Source organism: Erpetoichthys calabaricus, chromosome 13 (assembly GCF_900747795.2).
Source record: "Erpetoichthys calabaricus chromosome 13, fErpCal1.3, whole genome shotgun sequence".
Taxonomy (NCBI): domain Eukaryota; kingdom Metazoa; phylum Chordata; class Cladistia; order Polypteriformes; family Polypteridae; genus Erpetoichthys; species Erpetoichthys calabaricus.
In genome coordinates, this window is record NC_041406.2 from 125347063 (window position 1) to 125373022 (window position 25960).

The 25960-nt window shown below is 37.1% G+C and overlaps 1 protein-coding gene across 1 annotated transcript in view; it reads left to right on the forward strand.

Moving 5' to 3' along the window:
- LOC114663868 (CBY1-interacting BAR domain-containing protein 1-like) overlaps positions 1-25960 on the forward strand; it is a 102140-nt gene that overhangs the window by 51626 nt on the left and 24554 nt on the right. Inside the window, exon 8 of the mRNA XM_028817795.1 lies at positions 19766-19873. Within this exon, the coding sequence (XP_028673628.1) occupies positions 19766-19873 (108 nt within the window). The remainder of the gene's footprint in view (positions 1-19765; positions 19874-25960) is intronic.

A 25960-nucleotide genomic window follows, 5' to 3' on the forward strand; every position in this document is an offset into this window, starting at 1 on the left:
TTCTGAGAAGATCACGTCTCGTCTCCCTAGTCTTCCTCATGATTTTTTTTTATAATAGAGAGGTGGTTTCTTGTTAGTGCATCCTAAATTAAAAACAACAATACAATCCAAAGCAGTTATTGAAGAATGAATTCAAAAGTAGCATTTAACTATTACTTTTTATTTTTGAAAGCCTCTCTCAAAGTAAGCTATCTAAATATTAAGAAAAAAAGTTGCTTTTAAAGCAACGCTGTTATTTTTCTTCGCTTAGTTGAAAGTATGAACAACATCTGGCAGGGGTTTTGATTTTATTATTGGTTGAAATGTCAGGGAAACTAAAGAATTCAGTACAGTGAATTTAGACAGTGTCACTCTACAACCACATGGCGGCAATAGCAGCAACCTACCAATATGGCATTATGAAAGCAGTTTATTTTGAGTTTATGTTCATATTGCTCATCTCCATTTATAAGACCAGGTCTCCTTAAATATTTACAAATATAATTACAATGCCAAATTAAATAAAATACAATAATAAATGAAAAAGATGCTGCTGACTATAACAATAACAATAATATAATAATAAAGAAGAGGTTGAATGATCTGCCAAAGTTGATAACATAAACCAAACTTTTGACAAACCTTTTTATAAAGATGAAAAGTCTGTCCCGATTACTAAAACTTTTTACAAAACATGTGCATTCTGCATTTCAGTTGCAGGTATGACTTAACTTACCAACTCTGTTCTTTTAAATTGAATTAAATGATCACCAGAGTTGTGTCAGTTTGCACACAGAAAAATTGGAAACATGAAAATTGTAGTAATTGCAGTTTTTGGCAATTTTGGTCTATATTGAAAAATACAAAAAGTACTGGTTGAGACATTGTAAAATAAATACATAAATAATACAACAACATATTCTTTTCTATGATACAGTATGTTGTTGCATTCTTTTTCACTGACAAGAGCTGAAAACTGGAATCTTTTAAGATGCATCAAGTAGGATATTTACGTAAATGTTTAAATGTTGCAGAGCAGTGGTTTTCAGCCTTTTTGGCCTTGGGATCCAGTTTTATCTGTTTACAGTCAATGACAACTATAGGCAACATTTTCCCCTGCAACATTTAAAATAGAGTGATGTGTTATACAGTCGAAAGGGGGGAGTCCCCCTCAGAATTTTGAGTGCAATGATAAACCTAAAAAATATAAAAAAGTGGAAGACAATTGTAAAATGCGTGAGCTGCTCATCCTCTGAAACTTTTTTTTCTTTTTCTTGAAATGGTGACCCAGGGGTTGAGGGACACTGCTGTAGATCCTGTCATAAATTAGGCTCTCCAGAATTGCCTGGAGGAGACAGACAGGGATATGTTCTTTAAGTATCACTGCAGTAACATCAAAGGACATAGTGACTGTATTACTGACTGTATCAGCTTCTGTGTTGATAATATAGTACTCACAAGAGTTGTGTGTTTTTGTTTTCCTAATAAAAAAATGTCATGAGAGAAGACCTGAAATAAAAGTTGAACTTAAGGGATAATGTCCTTAAAGTTTGGAGATAAGGAAGACATCTTGCAGTTGAAGGAAGAGCTTAAAAAAAAAAAAAACTTGGTTATAGGAACACCATAGAGTGCAAGCTACAGCAGAACATTGTATAGGAGGTGGGATGAGGAACATCACCAGCTACAATCATGTTGATAATCAGATGTTAGAGGAAAACTTAGACAGGTCCATGAGACAAATCTGGTTTTAGAAAGATTCTACTTACATAAGCCAGTCGAGTCTTTGGTCTTCTTTGTTTCAGATCATGTGGTTACTTTTGTGCCTAATTCCTCACAACCCTGCCTTTCCCCTAATGAATTCACTATCCCAGAAGCCTACATCTCCACTGTCCTTTTCTTTCAACCAAACAGGTTTGAAAAGAGACTAAGAAGTTCAAAATTGTCAAATAGTTGCACCTAAAGGCATAAGGCCAAGAGAGCTTGTGCTAAAGAGTTGTGTGGGAGCCTTCAGCATCTATTTATTATTTCTCTTAACCATAGATGGTTATAAAATCATAACATCCTGCATTGTCCCATTGTTGGATTGCCTAAAAATGAGTAATTGATTGTGGTAGCTCTCATATCACACATTATGACCTTTGAGAGGCAAGTCCTGAAACACCATGCAACCTCTCTTTATAGGCTACCTTGAAATTCTGCAGTCTAGAAGCAGATGATCTTTAATCTATGTTCTGATCTACATCCTCCCCACAACCTAGTTCCTTCTGATCAAAGCTAAGACTATAGTCTAAATCATGTCCTTTAATTTATTCACTGCCTTTAGCACTATTGAGCTTCTCCAGTTAGGGAGTAAGTTTAAGACAGTGCCAATCAATTTCCCCACAAATTTGTGGATTATAAACTACCTAATAAGTGAAAGTTTGTTAGGCTGGGAATGGTGAGTAGTTATATGCATGCGGCTTCTGTCAAACTGTCAATCAAAATGATTAATGACCTTTAAGCCACGCCCCTGTAGTAGTTATATGCATGCAGCTTCTGTCAAACTGTCAATCAAAATGATTAATGACCTTTAAGCCCCGCCCCTTTCGGCTGACTGCCAGAACACTTTCTGTCAAAAATGATTGATGGCCTTAAGCCCCGCCCCTTCTGTGACGCACTTCTGGTCCCTGCCCCGCCCCTTCGGTGACGCACGTCCGGTCCCCGCCCCTGCCCCTCTGATTGGTGGATTTGAATGATGCATACCGCCCCCTGTCGGTGGATTGGTGACGCACATCCGGTCCCCTTCCTTGAACCCCCTTCGCCTGCTCGGTTCTCCTTTCTGTCAAAGGCATTTTGATGGATATCTGCCCCTTCCATGAACCCACCACTACCTCCCTTCACCTGCTCGGAGGTCCTTTCTGTCAAGAGCCGTTTGATGGATATCTGCCCCTTCCTTGAGCCCACCATTACCCCCCTTCGCCTGCTCGGGTGTCCTTTCTGTCAAGAGCCGTTTGATGAATGTCTGCCCATTCCTTGAGCCCACCATTACCCCCCTTCGCCTGCTCGGAGGTCCTTTCTGTCAAGGGCTTTTTTGATGGATATCTGCCTCCTCCTTGAACCCACCATCACCACCCCAACCACATTCCAACCCTCACCTCCCGAAGGCAAGCCCAAACATGTCCTGGGGCATCCCGAGAACATGTTCCAACATGCCCTCGGTCAGGCAGCACCTGTTGGCTGGCCCCACCACTTCTGAAGGTGCTGTATAAAAAGCGGCTCATCTTCTTCATTCTATCTATGATTTTAATATTAACACCAAAATAAAATATCTCTCTACCCCTTTGCTTTTTTTATCTAAGTCCAACAGCTTTCCATTTCACAGAAAGACAAGCAGCCCCTATCTCTCTCTACACACCGAGATTCTCTGACAGGAGCTGCGCGCCGCCGATGGGGGGTGGCTAGGTCCGTTCGCGTGTGCTGGAAAGCTGCTCGGTCCCATTTCTGCTGGGGTGCCCGGCCGTCTGAGGAATTCTTTCCATTCTTTGCGCGAGGTTATAGAAAGGGGGGTGATTCACAACCCTGCTGCCAGATACGGTGCAAGCCGGTAGCTGACACCATAATGTGCATCAAATAGACTCCAATATACATCTCCCCGTTTAAAATTGGCACGTATCTGTTATTATAAATTACATTTCAAACAAAAGAATTCCTGCTTTTTGCCTATAAAATAACTCTGAGGGCTGACGCTGTTCTCACTTGCCTGGTCAGCGCACACACCCATTAAAGAGATCACGGTAGGGCATATTTTTGATTATTATATGCGCCAAATGAGTATGTTTAAAAAACGGATGGCAGAATCCTTATATTTTATCCTTAATATTAATGTTTCCAAGTTGATTCTCCGGTAACTCCCTTTTTTAAAAATGACAGCTGTTTAAAACGAGAGGGGCTGGGGTTTTAAATTTAAAAATGCTCATAGGTTACCATTAATTATTATGTTCAGCAATAGTGGTTCTTTCTGTATACCGAAACGGGATAATCTGTTCAATTTGTTTTTGTCTCGACATCTGGAAATTCAAACAGAGCCTCTTCTCTGAGAATATTCAGGAGTGGCTTAAAAGCGCAGGCAGAGATTGTAGGCATTTGCTCTGACATAATAACATGTCCGTATTCTGAACTACGTACAGAAGGGCCCGCTTGTGAAATGCATACTCTTTCGAAACGGAATCCTGCTGTAACCTTTTGTTTTCTGTACGAATCCGCCTGTTTTTAAAAGTCTGAGGTAATGAAACATTTTTACTTTATAAACTCTCATTTGGATAGCCGGTTGGAGACAGCCTCCAAGGATGAACAGGGACCAGGAGCTTAATGCAACAGTGTTTTCATTCCTCTAAATGAAATGTAATTATTTTAATACAGCCTATAGTAGCCCCAAAGTCCAGATGATTTTTAGATGTATCAAAAGTGTATTGTTGAATAATGGGGATAAATGAATAGTATAAGATGTACCTGTATGTATGAGATTATATCTTAATACACAGGGAACCTGAGACCCGGTTGTCTGTTTTTATTTACGTCCTTAAAAAGTTTGTATACATTTTTCTGTGGTAACCGTTTCTTTTTTTTTTCACAAACGTCAGGTATCTTTGTAAGACGCTCGTATAAAGTTTTACTTTTGCCTCGGAGCTCAAGTCACCGCGTTCGAGTATGAATTTCATTTGTTTATTCAGGTCCATTTCCGTAGCGTTCCGCCGCATTGTAGCCTTTTGTTTTTCTGGGACTAGGCACATCTGTTGTGTGTATTCATATTTATCCTCTCAAACCTATTAAACTAGTAATGAAAGGAATGGCCGTGCTTATGATGATGATTTTTAATTTTTTGCTTAGCTCATTTCTCTAACATAGGATCCTTTTGACAAAGGAAAACTTTATAAATACACTTGTGCATTTAAACGGAGCTTTATAAGAAAGCAGGTTCCACACCTTGTCCCAGTTTTGTACGTGCATTTAAAAACACTCACTGTTACACTAGCACAAAATGTTGATATTTTCTGTCTACTCAAAAACTAAAATTATTTCTATTAACACAGGGGATAATTAGAAAATTAAAAAGTTAAAAAACAGAAAAGCCCAATTATGATTTTTGTTTTGTCATGGGAGGGTCCTAGGGTGACACTTTTCCCCTTTATACTCTCTTACGTAGACCTTAACACATATTCTTACCAAAATAGTTCATCACTTCCCAATTCCTGTAACTTTAGACAGAGATCCATAACAGGCAAGAGAAAAAGAAAAGTATTATAGGTCAAATACACAGGGCCATAAAACAAAAGAAAACTAAAGTGTGAACACCACAATACCTGGTATTACTAGATGTATTGTTTTTTTCCAGGTGACCCATTTTTTGTGTTGTTTGAGGTATCAGCCATAAGTCAAGATCTTTCTTTTATACTGATTTGATAAAGCTAATCTAGGTATGATGTGGTCATCCTGTCTCCAAGACAACTTTACCTTTATTACATTTAAATTTCTTGTCTCTGAAAATTCATTCATAGCTCATACACTTCTGCTCTTAGAGCCAGGAGGCTATAGTTTGCAGGTGTGCTTGTTTAACTAGAGGCAAGGGTTGTAAGAAGCGCTCTTCTGCACATCCAAAGTTCATTGAACTAAAATCATGTTTTTAAAATCATCAGCTTTAGCTCATGCTAGTGACCTCATAAATGGTTGCCAACAGCTCAGCCCTCTTGTATAGCTCACAAAATAGCAGAGCTAATTACTCTTTCTGCTTAAACTAATTATCAAATTCAGGTAATTCTTAATTAAACACTAAAGCATTAGTGAACAAAATACATTTTCAGTAGCCAAGTAAAATGACCAGTTGCTTTAACATGAAAATAAAGTCTCTTTAGAAAATAAGGCATCTAAAAGCATCTTTGTAAAGGTCCAATTTTAAAACATTATAAGAAAAATCCTTGTTTCCAAAAGAGTTCTGCCCATTTTTCCAACAGTTTTCTTGAATGATCTTTGAAATCATCAGTGGCCTTTCTGATCACACCCACCCCAAACATAGCATATACTGTAACTTAATTTCTGTACTGTACTCATTTTAAATGATAATAGCCAGTATAAAGTCCCTAAAGGAACTGGGTAGGAACTGGAGACATCTGATATCTTCTATCACATATATTTTTTGCAAGCCCAAGTAATTCAGATTCTGCTCAAAACACAAATATACGGTTATTTTTCTGATATGGCCACATCTTTGTCAGGCTAATCATGAAAAAATAAATACAAATCAGATTTTATTCTCATTACAGTTTATTTGCATATTTTATTATACCTACTTAACTTTTATCGCCATTTATGTTATCTCTATATTTATTTTCTAGTATCAGAATGTAGTTTAAGTTAATTTGTTTTGGGTTCAATAGATGTATTTTTCATATTTACTATGAGAGATGCTGATTGTTAACCGTTCAAAACACATCGTTGAAAAAGTTTTTTATAGCCCGGCACATCCTGACCAGTTGGGGGGCAAAGACTCTTTGAAAAGAGACTCCCACCCCACCCGCCTGATTGGTCCTCCTTTGTGTCAAGAGCATTTTGATGGATGTCTCTTATTCAGGTCTGTGAAATGTACTTCTGCATGAAAAAGCCCAAGGTCTCGGGAGTGTGGTCGTTGTGTATAGTTGATACAGAAAAGAGAATACAGAACACACGCCGCACTTGTCCTATCTCTTCTGAAAAACCCTAGGTGAATTTTGAACATCTTGTCCTAGGATTGGTTAACACTGTGGCACAGGCGCTACATCTCCGTCATATTGACCTTTACAGAGTAAAGATTATAGAATCTTTTACAATCTCCATTACAAGATCCACAGCCCCACAGAAAGTTTGACAATTAAGTGGAGATCCTTTAGTTTGTCAGAATCATGGGGTTAGCGCACAGGTCCCTATTCTAAAATATCTTAGATTATATCTATTTAGTTAGCATGTTGGCACTGTTCATTTTCAATATATGTGGTATATGTCCCTGCCCAGGGTTTCTGGTCAAAAAGGTTAAAACAGAGATCCAACATATCCCTATTGAAACAGCAACATTTGTTATTAAGTGTATAGGTTCGTCTTGCATTCTAATTCTTAAAGCTGTATCAAACTATGGTTCATTTCAAAGCAAAACGCAGCCAATCATTTTGCTTATAACTAAATTAAATAAATCTTATAAACAGAACCCAGTGCTTGATAATACTTAACACTAATGGATATCATTAAAGGCTACTTCTGTGTTTTATTCAGTTGTAATATTTAGTATTTTTATTATGTTTTATTTAAAAATTAACTCTTTAAGACATCTTCAGACTATTCCAGACTGCACACGTCAAAAAAAGCTTATTATTTCAAAAAGGTTTCTTTTCATGCTGGTTTTGTCTCCATAGCAATGTTTTTTATACCTTATGACAGTTTTTCTAATTGTAATAACTCCTTTATAACTCCACTTTTTCATGTTCTTCCTGAATCTGGAGGAACACAAGCCCAACTTTTAGTGCCGGATAAGGTCCTAACAATAACAGGCTAATGTTAATTAGCATCATACTAACAGATGGTAAATAATGTTTTCCCCAACTCTTTGCAACCCTGAGGAATGGTCTAAACAGATGACCGTTTAGCTAATAATATACCGCAGAACACGTAGGTTCTGTTGTAGTGTGCTTTGAGCTTGGGGTGATCCCTTGTTGATCCGGTCTTAATATGATTTTTAATCTCCTCTGCGACTTAGTATTTGTAAATTTTAGTTTTTACTATCTTATATTTGTGATATGGGTGAGTCAATGTTTCATTTTGGAATAATAATAATGTCTAGCTTAACTCTGCCCTTGACTGTGATCACCGCACAAACCCTGGTCCTTTGACTCGTATTCAAGAAGATTGCAGACACCAGTTGACTCTTGGAATCCCAGTTCAAACTTGCATCCCCTTCACCCTGAATGCTACTAAAACAAAGGGTGCTTTTTCACAAACAGAGGGGAAAAGCAGTTTTCAAGGATAACTGTCCAATGTAACCTGGACTACCTAAAAGAAAGAATAAACCTCACAGTTTTAGTAAAATTTTAATCCTTGTGTTAGCACCTATAATAGATATTATGTAAATATTCACTAAAACATTTTCCTTCCTGATTTGCCTAACGTGTCCAAAATAAGCCTAATCGTCAGCCCTGTAGTGTATAGGCTCATATAACATACTATAACATACTATAACCATTCTTATTTTTCAGGGGCTCATAACTGATGTAAAATGAAAGGCTCTTACCAAGCGTTAACAGAATTTCTAAAACTTTGTATTATACACAGTACCCTGAGTACCAAGTGGTTACAACCTGTTGATGAAAATGCTGATTTAAATTAAAGCCTGACCAAGATAACAACTGTTTTCTAATCATCATATAAAATGTTTAGTAAATAAAGAGAGACTAAATACAATTTATAACAAAAATGGAACGCCGATGGACAGCTGAATAACCGAGGGAATCTAATTTAGCTTGAAGTGCCACAGAGTGTTTTACAAATAAACCCCTACAACAGTGGTTCTCAAACTGTGAGGCGGGCCCCCACCTAGGGGTGCGAAGATGTGAAAAAAAGAAAACAAGAATCGAAAATATGAAAAATACATCTATTGAACCCAAAACAAATTAACTTAAACTACATTCTGATACTAGAAAATAAATATAGAGATAACATAAATGGCGATAAAAGTTAAGTAGGTATAATAAAATATGCAAATAAACTAATGAGAATAAAATCTGATTTGTATTTATTTTTTCATGATTAGCCTGACAAAGATGTGGCCATATCAGAAAAATAACCGTATATTTGTGTTTTGAGCAGAATCTGAATTACTTGGGCTTGCAAAAAAATATATGTGATAGAAGATATCAGATGTCTCCAGTTCCTACCCAGTTCCTTTAGGGACTTTATACTGGCTATTATCATTTAAAATGAGTACAGTACAGAAATTAAGTTACAGTATATGCTATGTTTGGGGTGGGTGTGATCAGAAAGGCCACTGATGATTTCAAAGATCATTCAAGAAAACTGTTGGAAAAATGGGCAGAACTCTTTTGGAAACAAGGATTTTTCTTATAATGTTTTAAAATTGGACTTTTACAAAGATGCTTTTAGATGCTTTATTTTCTAAAGAGACTTTATTTTCATGTTAAAGCAACTGGTCATTTTACTTGGCTACTGAAAATGTATTTTGTTCACTAATGCTTTAGTGTTTAATTAAGAATTACCTGAATATTTGATAATTAGTTTAAGCAGAAAGAGTAATTAGCTCTGCTATTTTGTGAGCTATACAAGAGGGCTGAGCTGTTGGCAACCATTTATGAGGTCACTAGCATGAGCTAAAGCTGATGATTTTAAAAACATGATTTTAGTTCAATGAACTTTGGATGTGCAGAAGAGCGCTTCTTACAACCCTTGCCTTTAGTTAAACAAGCACACCGCAACTATAGCCTCCTGGCTCTAAGAGCAGAAGTGTATGAGCTATGAATGAATTTTCAGAGACAAGAAATTTAAATGTAATAAAGGTAAAGTTGTCTTGGAGACAGGATGACCACATCATACCTAGATTAGCTTTATCAAATCAGTATAAAAGAAAGATCTTGACTTATGGCTGATACCTCAAACAACACAAAAAATGGGTCACCTGGAAAAAAACAATACATCTAGTAATACCAGGTATTGTGGTGTTAACACTTTAGTTTTCTTTTGTTTTATGGCCCTGTGTATTTGACCTATAATACTTTTCTTTTTCTCTTGCCTGTTATGGATCTCTGTCTAAAGTTACAGGAATTGGGAAGTGATGAACTATTTTGGTAAGAATATGTGTTAAGGTCTACGTAAGAGAGTATAAAGGGGAAAAGTGTCACCCTAGGACCCTCCCATGACAAAACAAAAATCATAATTGGGCCTTTCTGTTTTTTAACTTTTTAATTAAAAATAGTAAAATGTTTTCTAATTATCCCCTGTGTTAATAGAAATAATTTTAGTTTTTGAGTAGACGGAAAATATCAACATTTTGTGCTAGTGTAACAGTGAGTGTTTTTAAATGCACGTACAAAACTGGGATAAGGTGTGGAACCTGCTTTCTCATAAAGCTCCGTTTAAATGCACAAGTGTATTTATAAAGTTTTCCTTTGTCAAAAGGATCCTATGTTAGAGAAATGAGCTAAGCAAAAAATTAAAAATCATCATCACAAGCACGGCCATTCCTTTCATTACTAATTTAATAGGTTTGAGAGGATAAATATGAATACACACAACAGATGTGCCTAGTCCCAGAAAAACAAAAGGCTACAATGCGGCGGAACGCTACGGAAATGGACCTGAATAAACAAATGAAATTCATACTCGAACGCGGTGACTTGAGCTCCGAGGCAAAAGTAAAACTTTATACGAGCGTCTTACAAAGATACCTGACGTTTGTGGGAAAAAAAAAGAAACGGTTACCATAGAAAAATGTATACAAACTTTTTAAGGACGTAAATAAAAACAGACAACCGGGTCTCAGGTTCCCTGTGTATTAAGATATAATCTCATACATACAGGTACATCTTATACTATTCATTTATCCCCATTATTCAACAATACACTTTTGATACATCTAAAAATCATCTGAACTTTGGGGCTACTATAGGCTGTATTAAAATAATTACATTTCATTTAGAGGAATGAAAACACTGTTGCATTAAGCTCCTGGTCCCTGTTCATCCTTGGAGGCTGTCTCCAACCGGCTATCCAAATGAGAGTTTATAAAGTAAAAATGTTTCGTTACCTCAGACTTTTAAAAACAGGCGGATTCGTACAGAAAACAAAAGGTTACAGCAGGATTCCGTTTTGAAAGAGTATGCGTTTCACAAGCGGGCCCTTCTGTACGTAGTTCAGAATACGGACATGTTATTATGTCAGAGCAAATGCCTACAATCTCTGCCTGCGCTTTTAAGCCACTCCTGAATATTCTCAGAGAAGAGGCTCTGTTTGAATTTCCAGACGCCGAGACAAAAACAAATTGAACAGATTATCCCGTTTCGGTAAACAGAAAGAACCACTATTGCTGAACATAATAATTAATGGTAACCTATGAGCATTTTTAAATTTAAAACCCCAGCCCCTCTCGTTTTAAACCGCTGTCATTTTTAAAAAAGGGAGTTACCGGAGAATCAACTTGGAAACATTAATATTAAGGATAAAATATAAGGATTCTGCCATCCGTTTTTTAAACATACTCATTTGGCGCATATAATAATCAAAAATATGCCCTACCGTGATCTCTTTAATGGGTGTGTGCGCTGACCAGGCAAGTGAGAACGGCGTCAGCCCTCAGAGTTATTTTATAGGCAAAAAGCAGGAATTCTTTTTTTTTTAAAATGTAATTTATAATAACAGATACGTGCCAATTTTAAACGGGGAGATGTATATTGGAGTCTATTTGATGCACATTATGGTGTCCGCTACCGGCTTGCACCGTATCTGGCAGCAGGGTTGTGAATCACCCCCCTTTCTATAACCTCGCGCGCAAAGAATTCCTCAGACGGCCGGGCACCCCAGCAGAAGTGGGACCGAGCAGCTTTCCAGCACACGCGAACGGACCTAGCCACTCCCCATCGGCGGCGCGCAGCTCCTGTCGGAGAATCTCGGTGTGTAGAGAGAGATAGGGGCTGCTTGTCTTTCTGTGAAATGGAAAGCTGTTGGACTTAGATAAAAAAAAGCAAAGGGGTAGAGAGATTTTATTTTCGTGTTAATATTAAAATCATAGATAGAATGAAGAAGATGAGCCGCTTTTTATACAGCACTTTCAGAAGTGGTGGGGCCAGCCAACAGGTGCTGCCTGACCGAGGGTATGTTGGAACATGTTCTCGGGATGCCCCAGGACATGTTTGGGCTTGCCTTCGGGAGGTGGGGGTTGGAATGTGGTTGGGGTGGTGATGGTGGGTTCAAGGAGGAGGCAGATATCCATCAAAAAAGCCCTTGACAGAAAGGACCTCCGAGCAGGCGAAGGGGGGTAATGGTGGGTTCAAGGAAGGGGCAGATATCCATCAAAAAAGCCCTTGACAGAAAGGAGATCCGAGCAGGCGAAGGGGGGGGGTAATGGTGGGCTCGAGGAAGGGGCAGATATCCATCAAACGACTCTTGACAGAAAGGACCTCTGAGCAGGTGAAGGGGGGGGGGGGTAATGGTGGGCTCAAGGAAGGGGCAGCTATCCATCAAAATGCCCTTGACAGAAAGGACCTCCGAGCAGGTGAAGGGGGGTAATGGTGGGCTCAAGGAAGGGGCAGATATCCATCAAACGACTCTTGACAGAAAGGACCTCCGAGCAGGTGAAGGGGGGGTGGTGGTGGGTTCAAGGAAGGGGCAGATATCCATCAAAATGCCTTTGACAGAAAGGAGAACCGAGCAGGCGAAGGGGTTTCAAGGAAGGGGACCGGATGTGCGTCACCAATCCACCGACAGGGGGCGGTATGCATCATTCAAATCCACCAATCAGAGGGGCAGGGGCGGGGACCGGACGTGCGTCACCGAAGGGACGGGGCGGGGACCGGACGCGCGTCGCCGAAGGGGCGGAGCGGGGACCAGACGTGCGTCACCGAAGGGGCGGGGACCGGAAGTGCGTCACGGACGAGGCGGGACCGGAATTGCGTCACAGAAGGGGCGGGACCGGAAGTGCGTCACAGAAGGGGCGTGGCTTAAGGCCATCAATCATTTTTGACAAAGTGTTCTGGCAGTCAGCCAAAAGGGGCGGGGCTTTAAGGTCATTAATCATTTTGATTGACAGTTTGACAGAAGCCGCATGCATATAACTACTGTTCTGGCAGTCAGCCAAAAGGGGCGGGGCTTTAAGGTCATTAATCATTTTGATTGACAGTTTGACAGAAGCCGCATGCATATAACTACTATGGTGTCCAATGACAGATGGGCACACTAAAGAACAGTTGCCTGTTTTTCTATTCATTCTCTACACAACAGATTTTAAGTACAACTCAAATTTGTATCATCTGCTAAACTACTCAGATGGCCATTGTACTGAAAGCATTATTCTCAATGGAGATAAAAACTATTTAAAAAGCTGGTGGAGGAAACCCCTGGAATTGAGCATTACCAAGACAGATGATGTAGTGGTGGATTTCTGGTGTACCAGGGAAACCTTGAGATCAGTCACTGCTGGGGGAAGAGATGCAGTCATGTAAATTCCTTGTGTCTCTCTGAACAGTAGACTGGATTGAGTGGATATCATGGACAAAACAGGCCAGAGCAGGTTTTAGATAGTTCCACAAACTGATCAAGAAGGCCAAAAATAACATAAATACACAAAAATAACAGGCTCACTGAACCGAAGAGTATAATTGTAGATGCTGCCTGTCAACCTCCTTAATCTTTACTTTTTTATAGGCACTGTATGTAAAACATTCATTCCACTTGTAAGACTTTATATTTTATTCTTTTACAATATTAAATCACCCTGGATTTACTATAATTTGGCTTTTATGATAATGATTAACATTACAAGACCCTTTAATGTCAAAGTGAAAACAGATCTCTGCAAAGTGGCCTAAAATAAAAAAAAAAATTGATCACATATTTACTCACCCCCTTTTATATGACATGCCTACTGTAAATCATCACAGGTGCAGCCAACTGGTTTTAGAAGTCACATAGTTAGCTAAATGGAGATTGCCTCTCTGTAGTCAAGGGATTTCAATTGAAGGTAGTATAAGTGCATCTGTGTCTGTAAGGTCCAACTTGAGGAGAGTCAGTAATGTGGCCTAACCTACACAATGAAGACAAAAATAATTTAGAAACTCGGTGAAAAGGTGATTAAAAAACATAAGTCAAGGGATGGATACAAGAAAATGTCTAAGTCACTAAATATCCTTTGGTATCCAGGTAAATCAATCATTTAAAAAGTGTAAAGAGTATGGCACAGTTGTAAATCTGCTTAGGGCAGGCCATTCAGAAAATTTGAGAGATTGTGTGGAAAGCACAAGAAGCCACCAAGAGACCAATGATAACCCTGAAGGAGTTCAGCTACACTGAATGAGGTTGGAAAGAGTGTAGAACATGTGCTTTACTTGTCATGTGCATTTTTAACAATGTCTTTCTCTATGCCATTCTCCCATTAAGCTGTGACATCTCAGCTAGAGTTTAACAGAAGGCACATGGAAGACTCTGAAGTCAGCAAAAAGAAGGTTTGTGGTCTGATGAGACCAAAACTGAGCTTTTTGGTCAAACGGCATAAGCCAAAAATGCACCATCCCCACTCTTAACAATGGTGCTGGTAGTATTACGTTGTGGGAATGGTTCTTTGCAGCAGGCTTTGGAAGGCTGGTGAGGTTAGAGGGTAAAATGAATGCAGCAAAATACAGTGAAATACTGGAGGAAAATCTGATTCAGTCTGCAAGAAACCTGCACCATGAGAGAAGATTTGTTTTCCAGCAAGAAAACAACCCCAAACATAAAGCCAAAGCTACACATTACTGGTTTACAAACAACAATGGTAATGTATTGGAATGGTTGAGACAAAATCCAGATCTGAATCAAACTGATAGTTTGTGGATGGACTTGAAAAGTGCTGTTCACTCATGATCCCCATGCAAACTGACAGAGCTTGAGCAGTTTTGCAAAAATGGGAAAATTGCAGTGTTCATATGTTCAAAACGGACAGAGACCTAAAAATCTGTGCACATAGTAAAGGCTGTCGTGGCTGCCAAAGATGCATCTAATAAATACTGACTTCAACAGGGTGAATATCTATGCAATCAGTTATTTTTGTTTTATATTTATACTTCAATTAAACCATTTTGCAAATATCCATTTTCACTTTTAACGTTAAAAAGTCATTTTTAGTTTTACTGTCAAAACAGCCAAATTAAACTTGCTTTGATTCAGTGTTATGCAACAATAAAATGTGAAATATAACAGCAAGTATCATTGCATAGCAATTAACAGAGCAAATCAAGGTGTAAAACAGGCCACCCCACCAACTTATATAGAAAAATATGTTTGAAATATAGGTATCATTACAATTTTTAAAATAAATTTTGTCTGATAAATCGGCCTCTGATATATGTGTGTGTGTGTGTGTGTGTGTGTGTGTGTGTGTGTGTATGTGTGTGTGTGTGTTGTGTGTATGTGTATTCACACTGCTTAGGGTTGATGCTCTGTCCGTGGATTGTTCCTGCTTTGTGCCCAACGTTTGCTGGGAAGGACTTCAGTTTCCCTGCAACCCTAACCCTAGACAATTGGGTTTAGAAAATTAATGGATGGATAGATATTTTCTCTTTTGGCAGTAGCTTGTGGTGATCAGGCTAAGTTTTAGAAATTTTGTTACATAGTCCTGTGAGATTTCCAAAGGAGGTGTTTCTCTAAAAATGCTACTAGTGGGTTTAAAAGAAATAGCTTAACATTCTTATATGTATGCTGTAAGAAGTGCCTCTTTTGATATCGTATTTACATCATATGCAAGCTGTATTACTGTAAATGAGGCACTATGCAGCTTGGCTTACTGAATGCTTTCTCCTGTCGCCCATGTCACATCCTCAAATGGGCCATGCTTACAAAGCCCCTGGACCTGCTATTCCACAAATAGGAGTCACTGTGTGAAATTCCCTTCCTCTGTGCTTACTTGCTGGTGAATAAGGATGCAGTGATTTTCTGCATAAATCATTAAGGAGAACAGAAAACAGAATTTAAAAAAAATAGTCTTAATTTCTAAGACTTAATTTCTTTTAAGTCATTTTTAATACTGTAAATCTTTGTCATTGTATCCATGTTCTGTCTTTACCCATGTTTTCTAGAGTCACAAGTACATTTCTTGCTCACAATCATTTATTTCTACAAAAAATAAGTAAATCAGTCTTTATTTTAGGATTATTTTAAAACACTTAATAAGCAATGTTAATAATTTAAGCCAAAATGCTGAATTTATGGTAGCAAAGTAAGATTACTTTTTAAAGTAACAAGTAACCTAACTTAATACTTATTTCATTCATGTAATAATACCTGTGTTACTTTAAAAAAAAAACAGATATGCATTACTATGTTACTACAGAAACTTATTCCTGGCATATCAAAAAAAAAAAAAAAATTGCTGTGTTACACTTCAGACATATTGTGTTTTTTCTGTAACTTAGTTCAGATGCTCCAGCTGTCTGGTGAGAATTTAGTTAAGCACATGTGTGGTGTGCAATCAAATGAAAAAAAGTTGTATATGGGCAGTGGGAGAGCAATTCTTTTTTTTATTTATCCTTTCTACCCCTATAACTAAGTGTTAATATAACCATAGGCTCCATAACACCTAGCTATAATATGAAATCTAGGTCAAAGCTATCATATGTAACAATGTACTACTTTAACTTAGGACTACAAAATGGCAAGAGAAGTTCAGAAGCAATGTCTCTATCACCAAACAGTGAATTTTGTGAACTGGAATGTCAAAGGTCTCAATCATGAATTAACAAAACAAAAAAATATTCTCCCATTTAACAGGTCTAAATGCGAAGATAGCATTTTTACAGGCACCTCACTTAAGGACCAGTTTCAGCGGCAAAAAGGTTGGATTGACCATATTTTTCACTCCAGCTACACAAAGAAAACTAGGGGTGTTAGAATTCTAATACATAGAACAGTCCCATTTGTAGTATCAGACGTAGTATCTGATCCTGAAGGGTGATATGTCATGGTGTTGGGCAATTTATTTGATACTAAAGTGATTTTGATAAATATCTATGCACTTAACATAGATGATAGAGATTTCATCCAAAATGTATTTGCATCTATTCCTAATGTAAACACTCATAAAATTATAATGGCTGGAGACTTTAATTGTGTTTGAAATGCAGACCTGAATAGGTCTTCAATTACAGTGGCAATAACATCTAAATACTGCAAAAATAATTACACAGTTTGTAATGGATCATAACCTATCAGACCCATAGAGGTTTTTAAATCCTAACCTAAGAGCGTAGTCCTTATCACCAGTGCATTGTTACTCAAGAAATTTATTATTTCTTCATAGACAATAATTTTTTGCCCATTATCAAATCTTGACCATGCCCCTCTGATCATGGTGCTTATATCACTATGGCCTACATAGTCATCTCGTAGCTAGTGTATTAACACCCTGTCATTAGCTAATGAGAGCTGTATAGAATTTATATGCAAGCAAATTGATTATTTTCTTGAGGCAAATGCATCCCCAGATTTCTCTGCAGGAATACTCTGGGGAAACTCTGAAGGTATTTTTAAGAGGACAGATGATTATCTTTCCCACAAAAATAAATTGGAAATCGTGTCGGAATCTTGAGTTAATCAGCAAAATCACCATAATAGATCTAGAACATTCCAGATCTCCAAATGAGGCACATTATAGGAAAAGACAGGCTCTACAATCAGAATGTATCCTTTTGACAACTAAAGAACAGAACAGCTCATCTTTAGAACACAACATCATTATAATGAACACAGAGAAAAGGAGAGAAGGCAAATAATATCTTAGCTCATGCAAATCCATAAGCAGGAAGTCCACAATGAAATAACAGTAATTACCATCACAGATGAAGATAAAATTATTGACCATAAAAATAAAACCCACACATTTCGAGAGTATCATAAGTCCTTATATTGTACTCAGCTAAAAGAAAATACAGTAAGATATAATCTAATGAGTCTTTTGATTCATTACAGGTATCGCAGCCAGATACTCTTAGTGCAGTGGAACTGGATAAACTCTGACACTCTCAGAATTACTAGATGCTATAAACTCACTTTAAAAGTGAAAAAGCAGCAGGCCCTAATCAGTACCCAATGGAATGTTTTAAAAATTTTCAAATAAGTTAGTTCCACTAATATTAGCAACATATATAGAAGCTAAAGAAGACAAAAATCTACCTCAAACTTAACACCAAGCATTAATTACCATCTTTCCTAATAAAAAAAGACTTACTACAATTTGCATCATACAGACTAATATCACTCCTGAATAATGATGTTAAGATACTCTCCATAGGTCTATCAAGAAGGACTGTGAAAGTGCTTCCTTCAGTAATATCACAAGACCAAATTGGATTTATTAAAGACAGTCACTTAGCTTCTAATCTTTGATGTTTGTTTCATATAATATATTCACCCATTATATCTTATTATCTTATTATCTCTGGATGCAGAAAAAGCATTTGATATAGCTGAATGAGACTACCCATTCACCACATTGCACAGATTTGGTTTTGGCCCAAACATATGTGCATGTATCAAACTACTCAATACCAGTTCAGAAGCCTCAGTGTGTATTGACAACATTATTTCAAACTACTTCAAACTAGAACATGATACTTGGCAAGGATGCCCCCTATTGCTCTTTGCAATTGCTACTGAGCCATTGTCAGTTTATTTTCAAAATGCATCAGAGATAAAGGGGATTTTTAGAGAAAGACTTGAAAAGGAAGTATCATTCTATGCAGATGATATGGTACTGTATATATCTGAACCACAAAATTCTGTGTCTGCACTCCTAACAGCACTAGCAGATTTTCAAAAGATATCTGGACTCAAAATCAATTTGAATAAAAGTGCCTTTTCCAGTGTACTCTCTAGCACACAATATTAGACTGGACACCTTCCCATGAAGGACAAACAAGTAGTGGACAAACAAACTGTAATTGCCTTTACATCACTACTAGCATGTAGACTTATCTTACTCAACTTGAACAATCCCACCTCACCACTTTTAAGTCCGTGGGTAACTGATGTTCTGTACTATTTAAAACTGGAAAAAAATCAAATTCTCACTTAGAGAATCTGTTCAAAATTATTATTTTTTTAATATGACAGGATCTAATCAATAACACTGCGGTGGGCTGGCGCCCTGCCCGGGGTTTGTTTCCTGCCTTGCGCCCTGTGTTGGTTGGGATTGGCTCCAGCAGATCCCCGTAACCCTGTAGTTAGGATATTGCGGGTTGGATAATGGATGGATGGATAGATAATCAATAACATTTCAGAATAAGCATCTACAGTATATTGGGGATAAGGATAGACCCCTAGTAAATAAATAACTAAAAAGTTATAAGTATACATTTAATCCTGCATGTGCTGTGGGGTAAATTTAATCTGCCCAGAATTGCACTGCCAAGTAGAAAGAGTGTGATGGGAGCAATCCAGTGACAGAAACCTATAAATAAAGTGTCAGTTTCGTGTTCATCCAGCTATTTGTTGTATATACTGTATTTTGAAACTGTGTGATTTAGTGGCACAGCGACCAGTATTCATACTATGAATCTCTGGGGGTCATGTAGGGGATGGAAAAAGGGAATGGATGTTATTTATGTCACAACACATGAAGGACTAAGCATATTTATAAAACACAAGAAAATGATCACATTTGACTGGGTTTCATGAAGGCTCATATATGGTCCAAGGATTTAATAACAAATGCTAGCCACTGAAAGGAGCAGTTTTTCATAAAAAAGAATGTAATGGGCTGTATATAACATGTTGCATCTTAGAATAAGTAACTATGTAACATATTTATGTAGATTTATGTGTGTAATGAGTAATGTAGGAAATGTTACATTTAAAAGTAACTTAGTTAACACTTATTATAATGAGTAAATAATTTATCCAAATGTTTGCAAAAATTTCTGACTCTCCTCACAAGCACATTATTAAATATTGTCCCGGTCATATATTGTGTCCACACTCTTCTGTACAAGCGGAGGAACTCTCTAAAGATGAATTATTCTTTATATTATTTTCTCAGGTTTTCAGGAGTACACTGAGACCACCAGACTACAGGAATCCTCTCGAACTAGTTTGTACTCATTCCAGAGCATCCCTTGACAGAATACATTCTCCAAGGAATCTGCAGGTAAGTGATTTTACTTGAATAGGAATGTTAAGTCTGTTGTAATTTTTCTAAGTAAAAGCTTCCTACTAACAGGTAATCTCTTTCAAAAACATTCCCTATATAAAATCAGAAGCCAGGAGGTGAGTGGAAGTAATGCGTCCAGGAAGGAATTACAGATGGAACGTTTAGAGCATTAGGAATCCTAGAGAAGTTAAAAAACAAACAAAAAAAAACAATAAAATATGTGGTGCTTATACAGTTTGAAAATTGACCAATATTTCTTAATATTCACATCTGAATCATACTTTTTAATATAGACAGAAGAATGGCTTATTTAAAGGAATCAAGTCACAAATGACATTTAATAGCAGTTTATTCATTTTATGTACTGTTGATTGCATAACTACTGTACATTGTTTTTAACAAATTAATGAACTGGAGATAATTTTTGCAGCTGATTTAATTTTTAAGCTTTAAAATTTACAAAGCAGTAGGTGCAGGGAATACCATGATATAGTGATACAGTGCTACTAAATTTGGTGGCGGACTGATCATTCACCACTAATATTAAGTAGATATTTGTCAGTCATTTCATATTTCCTGTTTATCAAGGTTATTATTGTTCTGAATTCATATTGTTCCTTGCTGAGTGCTTTAATAATTTCAGTCCATGCAGCTTGATAAACCTGCAGCTTTGCTGATCTCAATTTTTGGTCTAATTTCTAACTTACTAAATTAAGATGACGAGTATTCTTAAGCCCCTGGGAACATTTGTTCACTTTGTTTTGAGAGACGCCACTTTACATAATACCTCAATCTGTTGTTATTGACACCTGACATATTATTCATTTCCAAGCTCAGGTTTCAGGCTTCTGTAATGTTCATAAGTCTTAAAATATTTAATTACTCAAATTATTTTATCTTTATCATTTATTATTACTGTTATCATTTAATGGCCACATAGTTTTTGTCCTAATTATTTATTTAGTCCCCTTTATTAACAAAAGAAGAAGCAACTCTGAGTTAATCAGGTAATGATCTGAAATGGTTTCTCTATCAGGCGAGATGATTACATTGTGAATGTTATCACCATGGGTGATAATTAAATCTACAATGTCATTAGGGAAAGGATATTTCACAATCTGGAGAAACTGTACAGAATCAATCAGGGCGACAAATTTTTTACTGGTGGTACTAGTTTTCACATCTATGTGAATACTAAAACCACGCAATAAGATTAATTTTTCATAGTTAATAGATACTTTGAAGAAAATGTGGCAAAACTATTTTAAGATTGTGGAATAAGGACTAGGGAGTGTATAAATTAGCAATATAATTGTGTTTAATTAAGTTTTATGTCTAACATTAGGATCTCACAGGAATTTAAAAGTATCCAGACATTTTTGGTAATATTCAAGGTACTTCATTGAAACTCACTCCATGTCTGCCTCCTCTGCATCTAATGTGTGTTTTCTGAAGACTCCCAACTCAAGGAGTTGTATCTGCATGCACAAAGCATGTTTCAGTAAAGTAACAGATGTCAGACTTTGAGCTCAAAGAATGTCTTTAACTAGAACTGCTTTTTTGCCTACATCTGAAGAACAAATGTTTATTAGACAACATTTTATAATGCCTTAATGTGAAGCAATTTATTTATTTAATTATTTTAATTATTTTGCATTTGAATTATATCTAGTATGGAGTGAACTGACTTCTTATTTGTAATTTAGTTAGAATAAGTAACAGAAATTAATTTCTATATGCCGACTATGAGTTTAGTTGCATATGCTCAAGGAATCAGAAACAATTAAACGAAAAGGAAATTATATAATCAATGGAAGTATATAAGAAACCATTGATTAATGCATGTGTCAGAATTATAAATGTTTATTTTCTGTTCATTTAATAAACTTTTTTTTTCTAAGCCAAGTTATTGTTCCATTACAATGTCTTAGAGTCAACATGTTGTTAGCGTATCATTAGGAACAAGGCAAAACTAGTGCTCGCTCACACATCTTCACACCTTAAAACACCTTTTTTTCCATTGCCAAACAAGTCTTAGGTTAATACATTTATACTGTACTATTTAATGATTAATACTCACTGGTCAACAAACATTTTGCTACTGGGATTCTTTCATCTGTACTTCAACAAATTTCACTTGCTGACTCCAAATCTGAAAACCGTTTTCATCCAGCACGTCCCATTTTTTAGCTTTGATGTTCTAGGTCTTGGACAACTAAGGTGACTGGACAGTAAAGGCAATGCATTTCAGCATTTAAGAAATAAGTTTGGTCTCGAGAAAAGTGAAGCCAAAATTAAGGAAGGTGTTTTTGTTGGCCCTGAAATACGTGAACTGATGCTTGACATTGAGTTCGAAAGGAAACTGAAGCCAAATTAACTAATTCGAGCGGGTTGTCCAGAATTTTCTTGACAGTCACAGAGCAGAGAATTATACTGAGCTTATGGAGAATATGCTGAAAGTATATTAGCTTACAGGAGCCAGAATGTCACTGAAGATGCATTTTTTACATTCTCATCTCAATTTTTTTCCACCAAATCTAAGCGATGTCAGAGATGAGCATGGGGAAAGATTTCATCAAGATATAAAGGTGATGGAAAACTGTATCGGGAAAAATTTACTCCAAGCATGATGGGTGACTACTGTTGGTTCTTGCAAAGAGAGACGGATGTGCAGTACAAGCACAAAAGCGAGTGCCTCCTACATTTTTGGGCACGCTGACCTCACTTTTATATTGAGGTAAATTGACATAAATATGCTTTAATGTGTCTCTGGTATCATCTACTGGTTTGTTTTCAGTATAAACACGTCAAAACAATTTTGGTGGGACATAGTCCAAACTCCAGATATCGTGTTGATATATTATATTGATATTCAAAAGTGTCAAAATATCAATGACGTGTATTTCAAAAACCTGACGTGCTAACTTAATTCTGATTTCATACATGAAATCAGTGTAGAAAACTTAATAAAGAGATGCTCTGAAGTTTCCAGAAGCAAACAAAAATATTTTTTTGTAGACTAGTGATATTTAGGGGTATTACAAATGTAATTTAAAATATATAGATTCTAGTGTTGTGTTAGTTTATTAGACATGAGAGGTCAATACAGGGGAACTGCAACAGTTAAAGAAAGAGTCTTCACGAAACTAGCGATGGCACACGTGGGCATGCAGTGCCTGTAAAACGTATTCACAAGCCTCCTGGATTTTTTTACTTTTTATTTTTTTCACATTAACCAACAAAAAATAATCTTTAGTATTAAAGTGAAAACAGATCTTTGCAAACTGGTTTAAATTAATTATAAATATAAAACACAAAATAATTGACTAAGGAGAATCCACTCCCTTCAAGTCAGTATTTTGTAGATGCACCTTTGTCAGCCATGACAGTCTGTGTGGATATGTCTCTGTCAGCTTTGCACAGCTGGACTTTGCAATTTTTACACATTTTCCTTTACAAAACTGTTCAAGCTAGTATGTGTGTGACAGCAGAAGAAAAATAAAAAAGAGTGACATCTAGAAGGCTGATAAAAATAAAGTTTTTTTTTTTGTAATTTTTTTTTAATGTCCGTCTCTAGGGATGGGAATCGAAAACCGGTTCCCACTGTTTCAATTCCTTTTTTTTTTTTTTTTTTTTAATATTTTTATTTTATTAATTTTCATTGTAATCATTCCATACAAACAGATCAATTTATAACCCAACAAATTTGAAAATAAATCAAACCCCACCCCTGAGAAGGAGAGCTTAGCTAAAGGAAAATTGCTTTAAGCTTTTTAATAAGGCAACATTAGACAAAAGAAGGGGAGAAGTAAATATCTATATAAATAAGAGATGGAGAAGGGAGTTAAATGCAATAATAGTTAATTCTCTTATTCTAAAATAATATTGATTAAATCCTGCCATGTTTTGAAAAAATTTTGTACAGATCCTCTAACTGAAAATTTGATTTTTTCCAATTTCAAATAATATAAAACATCGGTTTCCCACTGACTTATAAGAGGAGAATTAGGATTCTTCCAATTTAACAAAATAAGTCTGCGTGCCAAGAGTGTAGTGAATGCAATCACCGTTTGCTTGTCCTTCTCCAATTCCAGTCCATCTGGAAGGACACCAAACACAGCTGTTAGTGGGTTAGGAGGGATTGTGATACTAAGGCTGTCTGAGAGGCACTTAAAAATTTTTGTCCAAAATGATGTTCGTTTGGTGCAGGCCCAGAACATGTGACCCAGTGAGGCAGGAGCTTGGTTGCAGCGCTCGCAGGTTGGATCCTGGCCTGGAAACATTTTGGACAGTTTTAAGTGAGACAGATGAGCTCGATATATAATTTTTAGTTGAATAATTCTATGCTTTGCGCATATAGAACTCGAGTGAATTCTCTGCTTTGCTACCTTCCACTCCTTTTCTGATATATTGATTAAGAGATCTTCTTCCCAATGTCCTCTTGGATCTTTGAAAGGTAGGGACTCTATTTCCGCAATATATAAAATCTTATTAGTGTTTGTTTCCTCGGAATTGAGCAGTATTTTTTCCAGCATTGTGGAGGGTGCAAGGTGGGGGAAGTCGGGCAATTTCTGTTTAACAAAATTTCTAATTTGAAGATAGTAAAAAAAATGTGTAGCTGGGAGGTTAAATTTTGAACGTAATTGTTCAAAAGATGTAAATATGTTGTCTATATAAAGATCTCTGAGCATTTTAATCCCAAAACTTTTCCAGGTATTAAAAACTGGATATGTTTGCGAAGGTTGAAAGAGGTGGTTCTCTTGCAGAGGTGCCACTGATAAAAGATTTTCCATCTTAAAATGCTTCCTAATTTGGTTCCATATTCTGAGTGAATAAAGCACAATTGGGTTATTAGTATATTTGCGATAACTTTCATTTATTGGAGAGCAGAGCAGGGAATATAAAGAAGTACTACAGGATTCAATTCCTTGGAATTGTTTGCGATTTTTGCAAACGATTCCCCTATCGATTCCAGTCGCCTCGAATGACGTCGCCACGCTGCGTAGCGTCATTTACCCAGCAGGAAACATGGCGCCTAAGCGGCACAAACGCTCAAAAGTTTGGTTATACTTTACGAGAAAGAATGACAACAGGGCAACTTGCAAAGTAGATATTTCATCAAAGGGAGGAAACACTACGAATATGCAAAAGCATTTGCTCACAAAACACATGATAACCTTAAATGAATGTCGTATTTTTGATCCACTCCGGACTAGTGAATCTCAACCCAGCAGCAGCGGTAACGTTTGCACGTCCTCTCCCGTTAATACGGCAGGTAACTAATCAACTAACATTGCATATTATGTTAGCGTGATTTGCCTTATTGCAAAACCTGCTATTACTGTGCATTCCATTTAGATGACCATGACGAGAGAGACAGACAGAGTCTGGCTGTCTCAGAAGCTGGCAGTTCTCGCTGCAGTCTACCGGTAGCTTCTCCTTTCACAGAGGCGGGGAAAAGTAAAATGACACAGGCCAGGATAGACGAATGTCACCGAGCAGTGACTAAGTTTGTGGTAAAAGGCTTGCACCCATTTGCCACAGTAGATGCCCCCGATTTTCGGTAAGTGAATGTGTTTAATTGTAGGCTAAGTCAGGGAATGTCAAAGTTGCATGTTCTCTTACCAGATGTTTCATCCTTTTCCATTTATATATCTTTTAGAGAAATGACAAAGACTCTGAACCCTAAGTACAAAGCCCCAAACAGAGACAGTTTAACCAACCACTTGATCCCTGTTTGGTATGTGGTTGAAAAGGCAAATCTGATTTCTGAGCTGAAACGTGTTGAAGGCAGCCGTCACTGCAGATGGATAGACAAGTTTTAGTCAAGATCATTACCTCACAGTAACGCTGCATTATGTCAGGAATGGCCAGGCTCAAGAAAAGTCCTCAAAACCAAACCAGTGTACCAGGCACAGACAGGGACAGCTGTAACAGAGGAGATTGATGAGATCTTGGAGGAGTATGGTATCAAAGACAAGGTTGTGGCAGCCACTGTTGATAATGCGGCCAACATGGATGTAGCTGTCAAAATAGTTGATGGTTGCAGAATTGCACAGTTCCATTGGACTTGAGTTGATTGTA